This window comes from Gadus morhua, chromosome 20 (genome assembly GCF_902167405.1).
Source record: "Gadus morhua chromosome 20, gadMor3.0, whole genome shotgun sequence".
Classification (NCBI taxonomy): domain Eukaryota; kingdom Metazoa; phylum Chordata; class Actinopteri; order Gadiformes; family Gadidae; genus Gadus; species Gadus morhua.
Window position 1 is genome coordinate 17642946 of NC_044067.1, and position 11560 is coordinate 17654505.

Here is an 11560-nt window from a genome sequence, read left to right on the forward strand (position 1 = left end):
TTAAGAATTTGAATATAACTACTTAACCCTTAAAGTATAGGTGGCAGAATGTAGTCTAGTCTTTTGCTCCCAGTCCAAATGTTCTGGGTGAGAATCCCAATGTCCGCAGTTTACCGGTCTACTGCATCATTGTGCAATACGGCTAGCCCCTCCCTGCTCAAAATACCATGTGTCTGAATTCACTGCTAGTCGCTTTGGGAAAAAGCTTCTGCAAATACTAACTGGCGACACCTAGCCAGCATGTGCAGATCTGGGTTGCTCTGATAGTGCCATGTGTGGATGCCAGGTATGGCATTTTCTACCCTCCTCTCCCTCCTCCCTCCCTCCCTCCCTCCCTCCATCCCTCCCTCCCTCCCTCCCTCCCTCCCTCCCTCCCTCCCTCCCTCCATCCCTCCCTCCCTCCCTCCCTCCCTCCCTCCCTCCCTCCCTCCCTCCCTCCCTCCATCCCTCTCTCCCTCCCTCCTCTCCCTCCCTCCCTCCTCTCCCTCCCTCCCTCCCTCCCTCCCTCCCTCCCTCCCTCTCTCCATCCCTCTCTCCCTCCCTCCCTCTACCTCTCTCCCTCCCTGGTGGAGGTAGTAGGGGTGGGTTGTGGATGAGGTATGATAGATATCCCACCTCACCCCTCTCTCTTCCCCTCAGTGCTTCCCTCTCTCCCTTCCCTCCACCCCTCCACCCATCCCTCCATCCCTTATCTCCCTACCTCTCTGGCTTGACCCCTCCCTCCTTATCTTCCTCCTTCTCTGGCTACACCCCCCCTCCCCCCTCTACCCTGAGATGCCCTCTTGGTGATGCTGGTAGCGCAGACACAGCCCAGCGCATTGTTTTATCCTAACCAGATTAGGCTAATTACGTTACGTAGTGGCAAGGCGTATGGCACTGCGACGTGGAATGGGCCCTACTGTTGTTGTTGTGTCCAAGCAGCCAGGGCAACGCAATCAACCCTGCCCTGTAGCCGCGGAAACCATCATTAGCACCGTTTGGCAGAGATTAGCTTAATAGACCGGTTTTCGGCACACTAATGTCTGTATTTGTTCTATCTTTTTATTTTTTAATGAACTCATTTATTTGCGTTAGAAGGCTTATGAATCAAAATGTCACACCCATGTTCTATAAAGTATCTTGTCTTATCTTATCTTAGCAACATTACCCTGGCCGCCTTTTCCTTTTTTTCGTTTTGTAACCAAATGCTTGCAGGGCTGGGAGAACATGTGAAGTCTTGTTAGTTTATTGCCAAGATGGAACCACAATGCATTACTGTAACCAGTCTCGGTGACTGGGACAGTTACAGATGCCAGATAAACAGGACATAGAGGAGAGGGAGAGAAAGGAGACAGCTAGATAGAGAGATAAGGGATTCGTACGAGAGGGAAAGATTGACAGTAGAAGGACGAGGGAGATGGGCAGCAAAGACACAGAGGGACGGGAGAGGGGAGGCAAGCAGCAGATGTAAAAACCACCCTATTATTTTCATTTGCAACTTCCATCCAACCGTCTAACCCAACAGGTATGCACTGTTAAATGTAAAAGGGATTTAGGCTTTCTTCTTTTATGGTACAGACTTCTATAGTCTTGTGTGTGTGTGTGTGGCTGTGTGGCTTTGTGTGTCTGTGAGTACATTTTGTATGTGTGTGTGTGCGCGTTGGGTCTGGGTTAATTTTGTAAGTGTGTGTGTGTGTGTGTGTGTGTGTGTATGTGTGAGAGTGTGCACATATGTGCGGTCAGTTATTAAAGGGCTGTACAATACAAGTCTCAAAAGGAATAGAAAACAGACAGAAAATCCTGTGAAAGGGAGCAAGAGGCAGGAGAAAAACTATGCAGAGAGGAATAATGGAGTGAGAGAAACTGAACCCAGATGAAGTGTTCCCCTGAAAAGCAAGGGATTGAATAATGAAAAAAGAGTGTGAGACACAGTGGAGGAGGTCATAAAGCAAAGGGGAGAGGCTGCCAATGAGAGGGTGAATGTGAGAGGATGGTGTGTGTTCATGCCCGTGGTTCAGAGGGAGCCTGTGACGGTTGGGTTAATTAAGGACTGTTCCCAACACGCTGGCTTCAGAGATCCACCAGAAGAAAGAGAACAGACAATTAGTGGTTAGAGGAGTTAGTATGCAGTGCTGCCCGGGAACCCTCATTCCTCACATACAAGGCATAGGGGCACACACACACACACACACACACACACACACACATATACACACATACAGTATGCACGAATACCCCAAAACACATTCCCATGTACTCTCTTATGCCATACACACACTCGCACGCACGCACACACACACACACACACACACACACACACACACACACACACACACACACACAGACACACACACACACACACACACACACACACGCACACACACTCACTCACACATGCAAATACCCACACACACACTTACAAATTACCCACACACGGACACACTTGTTGGGCTAAGGGAGGCCCACTGGCTAGAGACCACTCTGCCACTTCCTGTGTTGAAATCACATCCAATTAAAGTGTCTTTAGGTTGAATCCCCGCATGGAACATGTGCTCTGCAGACACACAGACACAAACACACACACACACACCAACTGACACACACTCACACAGACACACTCCTAGGAATACTGGACGATAACAATACTCAAAGGCTCAAGGGCATCTACAGCCAGGAGATCACACACACACACACACACACAGACACACACACACACACACACACACACACACACACACACACACACACACACACACACACACACACACACACACACACACACACACACACACACAAACACACACACAGAATTGATTTGGTTTTATATGTGTAAACGTGTAAATTTGTGTAAACAGGGGACAACTCGGAACACTTAGTGTAGGTGTAGGTGAACCCCCTGAAATCAAACACTATGAGATAAGAAAAAAATGTTTCGCTCTTGGAGTTCCACAAAGGAGGGGGGATTATCCCCATGGCTACGACACACTCCAACTTTGTGATACTTTTCTTGTTGTTGTGCAAGAGTGCTATGACAAGCAATAATGTAAGTATGCCACTCACAGTGGTGTTATGCTATGTGTGTCTGAAAAGCTTAAACGGACGTGGACATCAAAATATACTGCTGCCCAGACAGAGCACTTACATTCAGACACAACTTTTCGCCGGTTTCACTTGGCTGTGACATAGGAGTGAATCTGAATATGCACTTTGACGTCACACAAAAAGAAAAGCTGCCGTATTTCGGAGCAGAGTGAAACGTTAACAAACAGGTTGGCAGACACTGGCAACAAAATACGGTTTTACTTCTGTTTTCTCTCCATTTTTGTTACAGTCACAAAATGTTGTTGATTACTAAATTGACGATCATAAAAGACTTATTAAAATGGTTAGGCGCAAAAAAATAACGTTATGGTTTCACTTCCCTTTTAAAAACCACAACCATTCCATTCCATGAGGAGCAAAACGCGAGCTCAGCCGGCCTCCTCGCCTTCAGAAAGCTAATGGGTATGATGTCATCCCATGATGCAATGAGGCAGAACACTGAGATTTTAACAACCCCAGACCCACCTCAGAAAACACAACAAGGGAGATGAGTCATGATTCCCCCTGGGACGTCTTTTAAACAGGGAACCTGGAGCGACAGAGCTGGTTCTAATGATGAGACTCCACAGGGGAGCGGTTGTGTTTGTGTGATCTGGGAAATCATCTGTGTAGCAGGTTGGTTTGAGGATAGTTTGTAGAGGGTTAAGGTGCTCGCACACTGCCCTCACCAACGGCAACAAACATCAACAAACACCAGTCGGACCTTGGCTGGGCTGCAATTGATTTCCAAATACGGTCGCAGTCTTATGTTGTTCATTAACCTTCGGCCTATCAGAGTGACACAGTGCTCCCTTCGCTTTTTCTGAACCTTGTTGAGAGTAAAACGAAAACATATTCTCTTCTGAGAAAGATTTCTAGTTAATCTTTTAACAGTATTATCCAGCCTGTATCGATTGCTTTGATTATTTTATAAAATCGCAGACCGGTTTGGCCGGGATGGTCTCACGGCAAGCAGACACCATCAGATTCTGCGAAAAACATCTGTTTGTTGTGTCGGCTGGTTTGAGTGCAGCCAACTGAGGCTTATGGGTGCTGGTTTGAGGTGAAGTAAAACAGTGTGCCTGGGAGTTTTACTTTATGTGGGACTGTAATTATGGGATGGATTAAGAATGCTTTTAGCTGGGATTTGTCTCTAAATCCTACCATTACCCAGCTGGAAACGTAAAGAGAGAGTGAGAGAGCAAAAGGCAGAGAAAGAAAATAACACAGAAGAGGAACGGAAATGTACTACTTTAGGCTTTTTTTTAGGTACATTTTATTCCCTGTTTTCTTTGCAATAGCTAATAAACCATTTGTACGTATACATATAAAATACCTTTGAAGCACAGATTTACTATTTAAAATGGCCACAAGACTAAGAATACCTCCATCATCCACAATCGGTCCTCTTTAAATGTGTTTTTGGTAACACCCCAAATGTTACTTACTAATATATAACAAAAAATGTCTGTAGTTACAATGCTATGCTTCTTTATTGATTCCACTACACGTGGGTGCATCATGCCATCTAGCACTATTCAAAAGTGACTTACAAAGGATGAGACAAAATTAGACCAAAATATAGAATCAATGTTGTCAGATTGTTCAGCGCTGCCCAGCCACTGCCCTTCCAAAAATAGTGGGAGTGAATTGAACAAGAAAAGAGGCACCTTGACGTTCCACCCCCACCCTCCCACCCAACCCCACACCTGGCTCTGGTACGGCCCCGCCCAGCCAGGTGTAACCCGATCTCTCCCGCTTCACCTCTTTGTTGGCGTTTGTTGACCTGGTCCTTGTCCTTTGTGTCCCTGCAGCCAGAGGAGCTGGAGGCGGTCCACTCCCACACCTTCAGGGTGAAGAGTTTCAAGAAGACCCGACCCTGCGGCGTCTGTCAGCAAACCATCCTCCACGACGGACTCATCTGCAGAGGTCAGTTGGGTGAACCACCCCCACACCTATACCCGACCATCACAATAACTCTCTGCCCCACCCTTCCCTTCCCTGCACACACCTGGGAAAGATTATTTTCCCCAAATGACATCCTCTATTTACTTCTATTGACTAATCCACTGCTTATCCCAAGTGATTTACAAATGAATTCAGATACAAGGCACACAGGCATTTTGTGGACTCAAACCCATTTCCTTTTGTCTGGGAGTTAACCACTACACAGAAACGACACTTACCCGCAGCCTTCCCCTTCACTGGATAGACCTGGAATCAGTTGCTTTTACACCTGTCTAGCAATTAATCCTAGCAATTAGCCATTTAGCAGCTAAGCTTCATAGAGACTTGAGTTCAGAAATACCTGGTTAAGGAGCAGGTAGGGGAGAGGGCATCTAGCTCAATGAGGCCTGCAGGTAGGTTGTGGACATTAAGGGTGCACTCACACTAGGCCATCTGGCCATGGCTGTTGGCCGTTTTCACACCTAACCGTGCTCATATGGCCCCATTGTTCTCTGGCCTGCACTCACACTAGGCCATCTGGCCGTGGCCGTTGGCCGTCGCAACTATGGCCTGGCCACGCTAGGCTCTTGTACATACGTCATCACGTCGTAAGTAACACGTCATCACCAAGCGTCCGCTGCATGGACCATAATGAAGTCTGCCGCCAGTCAGAGTTCTAACAACAATGGACAACAACACAGAGAACACAGTTCGCACCTTTCTGAGTCTGTTGCTTATTTGGATATATGTTTACCGTTTAATGGGAAAGAAGGCTCGTCGCCTTTATTATGTCCGTGGTCGTCGCATGGACTATACGTCATCCAGCTCAGGTTGCGTAGCCGTGCATGTGCGCGTGTCGGCTCATTAGCATCTGTACTGTAGCGGCCCGTACCGTAGCAGCACACCTATCCCAAGTGGCCAAATTGGCCTGACCCGCAGATTTGAGCACGGTTAGGTGTGAAAACGGCCACGGCCACGGCCAGATGGCCTAGTGTGAGTGCACCCTAAGGGTCAAACACAGAACCTTTCAACGGGGTGTCGTACATCATGGCCGCTAGACTATTCTGCCAGGCTTCTAATTCCCTGGACGGACCTCAGAGAAGCTTCAAACTGCTATCTGATATGTGATAGTGGTCACCTCATGACAGAAGAAATTGCTGGTGACTTGGAGAGATTAAAGGAGATATCCGGTTTAAAATGGATCTTGGATATGTTTAATATGATAACGAGTTGGGATGTTCGTTTGGGAGCAAAAAAGCTCATGTAGACACATTCTTATGTTGGCTGTTTTTAGCCGATTATACCAAAACGTTATAAACTTGGAACGATGTGGGTTATGGTAAAAACTAAATAGCTATTTTAAACCACTTAAAAGGCTAGAAGTAGCCTGACACTTCTTTGGGTGTATAATAAGGGTCTTAAAATATAAAACAAGGCATTTATAACTTTGTAAGTGTACTGATTGTTTATTAAAAATGACACTTTATAGGGCTGTGTGATATGGGGACAAATGAATATCCCGGTACATTTTCTCCATTTCACGATACACAATCTATATCTCGATATTTTGAAATCTCCTCTAAAGGACCCCATGAAATCACACTTTTACCCTTTACTTTTTTCACTACAATCCCTGCAGATTATATACCATTCTTGGTTATCTTCCCAGGTTGTTTCCATCAAAACATTTTATATTTTCATGTTAGTGAGTGGAGAAATAAACATTAATAGGCTTATAAACATTGAGGCTGAATCATCTAAAAATATTTTTCACAAATCACTAATTTAGGCAGCATTTTCTTTATATGTAGGTCATTGCGATGAATTAAACAAAAATATTATAAACTCATTTTGATACAATGTGTTCGATATTTTTGAGCCCATTGAATTTAATTTATTTAGGAATTGTAGGTGTGCTGCCCTCTACCCCCAGTGCCTTGCCGGGGTCGACAGACAGATAACTCCTCTCCCCAACAAACCACGCAGACACGTCCCACTTAACTCTTTATGGTTGCTTGAAGTAGACCGTAAAATACTCAATACTTACGATATAATAATTGTATGTATCTCACACAGCTATTTTGGAGATAGATAGAGTATATTCGATATATCGCACACAGACCTACTTTATACACACAATACTATTAGTAGTTCACCCTTCGACGCCATCTTGTCTTTAAGACTGGATAAGTAGATTGGCGAACACAGAGCTTGCGTGTTGTTCAGTTATGCCACAAGCTCTGTGTTCGTCAATCTACCTATCGAGTATACTACTGATAATATTGTGTGAATAAAATGTCCTGTTAATAAACAATCTGTACACTTACAAAGCTATCAATGCCGTTCTATATGTTAAGACCCTTATTTTACTACCAAAGAAGTGTCGGGTTACTTCTAGCCTTGTAAGTGGTTTAAAATAGCGATTTAGTTTTTACCATAGCACATGCCCCCATCATTCCAAGTTTATAGCGTTTTGGTAGAATCGGCCAAAAAAAGCCAATTTAAGAATGCGTCTACATGCGCTTTTGCTACCAAACGAGCATTCCAACTCGTTATCATACTAAACATATCCCAGATCCATTATACACCGGATTTCTCCTTTAAGTGTCGGCAAGCTAAGTAAAATGCATTTAATACTGTGTTTGTCTGGCTCCGACAGCTGTCACGCGAAAATTGTACCGGCCTACGTCATCAGTTGTTTACATCTTGACAACCTGCCTGGCAACAAACGACGCGATCGTCTGTTGCCGGGCAGGTTGCAAAAAACATTCGGCTCATGTTTCCAAAAGACGAAATAACATAATACAGATAACGGATCGCTAGATAAAACTTGTTTTTACTTTATATTTGTATTGTTTTTAATTGTTTAATCGAATAGCAACAGACGACGCGATCGTCTGTTGCCGGGAAACGGGCGATCGCGTCAAATGACGTAGGAAGGTTCTTGAACATTCGCGTCCTACGTCATTTGACGCGATCGCCCGTTTCCCTGTTGCTATTCGATTAAACAATTAAATACAATACAAATATAAAGTAAAAACAAGTGTTATCTAGCGATCCGTTATCTGTATTATGTTATTTCGTCTTTTGGAAACATGAGCCGAATGTTTTTTGAAACCTGCCCGGCAACAGACGATCGCGACGTTTGTTGCCAGGCAAATTGTCAAGATGTAAACAACTGATGACGTAGGCCGGTACAATATTCGCCCCAGGTACAATTTTAACGTGACACAGCCATTCAAAAGTGCCTTAACATCAAACCTCTCAAAGCACTTTGGAGAAGGTTAGCAAGCGAAAAGCCCAACAATTCAGGGAATACAAAAGCATTGCTGACACACCGGTCGTCAGCGGCCCTAGATCAAAGATCACCTGGGGTCACCTGGGGTCATCTCTCTGTCGGGGTACAGCCAATAACGTGAAAGAACAGGTTAAAATTATGTCCAAAAGGGCTAAGGGTTAAAAGGGTTTCCATTACCCTATAGTGGTGTTTGCTAAAAGGACACTTTGCCTCATTGATCTTGGATGGCTCTCTGCTCAGTTACACGGATGAGTCAACCCTCTTTCTTTACATTGGGCTAAACAATTTTAGACGTTTGGAAAACAGGTGTCTCTTTGAGTGTAGGTGTAGGGTTCTGAAGTGGCAAAATGCAAGAAGCAAACTACCTAGAGTTTGGTCAACAACGTCAAGCACCTGATCCTTTATGCTTCTGTCCTTGCTTTTAACCCGGTGTGAGTGTGAGCTATATTATTTTTGTCATATCTATTTATTGTTACATCGGCAACCTCATGTTAACTAAGCCCGTTTACTTTATTTTGGATGAAACATTTCCAAGTCAACAAACACCACCCATCTTTGGCTGGCTGCAGGTAAAAATAAACACGGGGAAAACAGCAGGCCCCAGACCTGGCTTGTTTTAATCATGTGGAAGTTGTGCAAAAGTTTGCGGCAGATGGGTCCACTTGAGCCATTGGCTCTCCCCGACAGGTCGCTGGGGTGAAAGTGTTCCACTTCCTGTCCATCAGGTACAGGATAGACTGTGAACACCAGGAGATTTGGGCTGCTTATGAAAACACAGTATGTCCCCCACAACAGCCTGACTCTCACAGGGGGGCTGGGAATAGGGGATGTTCGTCAAAAACGTTAAAAATGGGGGTTTAATTTGAATAGCAATAGGAAAACAATGCAAATTGTTGTTCTTTCTTTGTTATCTTGTAATGGTTACTTGAAACATTCAAGTTACAATGCTTTTAATTATATACCCCCCAGAGCTTTTACATTTTTCTTATAGATAGGATATAAATATCAAATAATACTGAATACTAGTATTCAGTAATACTACTAAAATGGTTGCCCCAAAATAGGAAAAAAACAATTCATTTGGTGAAAGCCAGACAGTATAAAGAGTAGTCCTCGTTAGAGGAAGTCAGACTTAAAAGGCAGAGTGGAAATGAAAGGGAAAGCTACAGTCCACCAGGTCTGCAGATAGGGTTCATGGGTTAACTTGATGTCAGGCCCCACATAGAACCATCCATTTTCCAACGACACCCAGGCTTTGTTTTGCTTCCTCCTGACTCTGTCTGCACGTGTGTGTGTGTGTGTGTGTGTGTGTGTGTGTGTGTGTGTGTGTGTGTGTGTGTGTGTGTGTGTGTGTGTGTGTGTGTGTGTGTGTGCCTGTGTGCGTGTGTTTGTGTGTGAAAGTTAAAAAAAGATTTACAAGGGCAGCAGGTGGTCTCGGGGGAAAACATGTCCTTAACTGAAGTTTACTGGAGTCATCAAACTCTGTCCGTCTTTCTCCTTGTCCACCTTCCTGTCTGCCTGTCCCCCTGTCCGCATTCCCCCTGTCTGTTATGCCTGGCTGCCTGTCTGTCTCTCTGATACAATATCTTTCTCTAATGAAATGCCTGCCTCTCTGATACAGTATGTCTGTCTGATGACACGCCTGCCTGTCTATCTGATATAGTGTGGCTGTTTAATGACACGCCTGCCTGTCTGTCTCTCTGATACAGTATGTCTGTCTGATGACATGCCTGTCTGTCACTCTGATATACTATGTCTGTCTAATGATACGCTTGCCTGTCTGTCTCTCTGATACAGTATGTCTGTCTAATGACACTCCTGCCTGTCTCTCTGATACATAATGGCTGTTTAATGACACGCCTGCCTGTCTGTCTCTCTGATACAGTATGTCTGTCTGATGACACACCTGCTTGTCTGTCTCTCTGATACAGTATGTCTGATAACATGACATGCCTACCTGTCTGTCTCTCTGATGCAGTATGTCTGTCTAATGACATGACATACCTGCTTGTCTGTCTCTCAGTACAGTATGTCTGTCGGATGGCCGTACTGCCTGTCTCTCTCTCTAATACAGTTTGTCTGTCTAATGACACGCTTGCCTGCCTGTCTGTCTTCTCTGATGCAGCATGTCTGTCTAATTACATGCCTGCTTGTCTGTCTTGCTGATACAGAATAGCTGGCTTTCTAGTGAAATGCCTGCATTATCTGTCTCTATGTTACAGCATGTCTGTCTGTAGTGTCGTATTGTTTTGAGGCAGACTCGTTTAAGAGTGGGAGACTTGCCCTTTGGCGAAAGCACACATACACACAAACACCCACCCACACAAACGTACACACACACACACACACACACACACACACACACACACACACACACACACACACACACACACACACACACACACACACACACACACACACACACACACACACACACACACACACACACATAAAACCACACACAAAACTACAACCAACAGACACCCCTTATTTGGCAGCCATGTCTGTGTTTACAAACACAAAGTCACATGGTCCAAATAATGACACGGCCACGTTTCCTCTTCCCTTGGTTGTTGCTGGGAGACAGGGTGTTTTGCTGCCATGGAAATAGCCTGGTGACGCAGGTGTTTTTTCCAGTAGGATACATTTCTGTTAAGTGTTTTTAGCGTATTTGTATGCAGAAACAGGCACATGCATATAGTCAACCTTAGCTACTTATTTATTTGATGTGTTACATTACACATAAATATTGTGCCAATGCTAATCCTAACTATTAAAACCAACACATTTTCTGTTAAATTAGAGTTTTAATGTAAATTAATGGATACATTAAACATTTACATAACATTTATTCTCATGCAGTCCTTTTCATTTTAAAGGAACAGTTTACGATTAAACACATTGAGGCTCCCATTGGGGAAGTGGTAAACAATGGTTACGTATATTGTGTGTACCGTAAATAATTTCACACACACAATTTTCCGATTAATTTGTGTAATTTTTTTCGAGGTTTTCTATATCGTCGGTTGGTGGACTAATAAAAAATGTAAACACACATGAACGGCAGCGCCATTTGCCGAGACCCCCCAACCAAGGATTATGTAGCAGAGTTGTAACAATTTAAAAAATTTTAGAGTAGACCCAACCAATATGTTGGGTCCTTTCAACCTTTCAATTTAAATCTAATAGTTTGAAGAAGGATTTTCCATGCAGCATTTCCTTTATCATAGTACAGATGTAAAAGCAATCCTGACT

At 44.2% G+C, this 11560-nt stretch overlaps 1 protein-coding gene across 14 annotated transcripts in view; it reads left to right on the forward strand.

Moving 5' to 3' along the window:
- The window catches only part of tns1b (tensin 1b), a 175325-nt gene that overhangs the window by 43681 nt on the left and 120084 nt on the right, over positions 1-11560 (forward strand). For all 14 annotated transcript variants that reach the window (XM_030343418.1, XM_030343423.1, XM_030343430.1 and 11 more), the window contains exon 2: positions 4875-4989. In XM_030343418.1, the coding sequence (XP_030199278.1) occupies positions 4875-4989 (115 nt within the window). The remainder of the gene's footprint in view (positions 1-4874; positions 4990-11560) is intronic.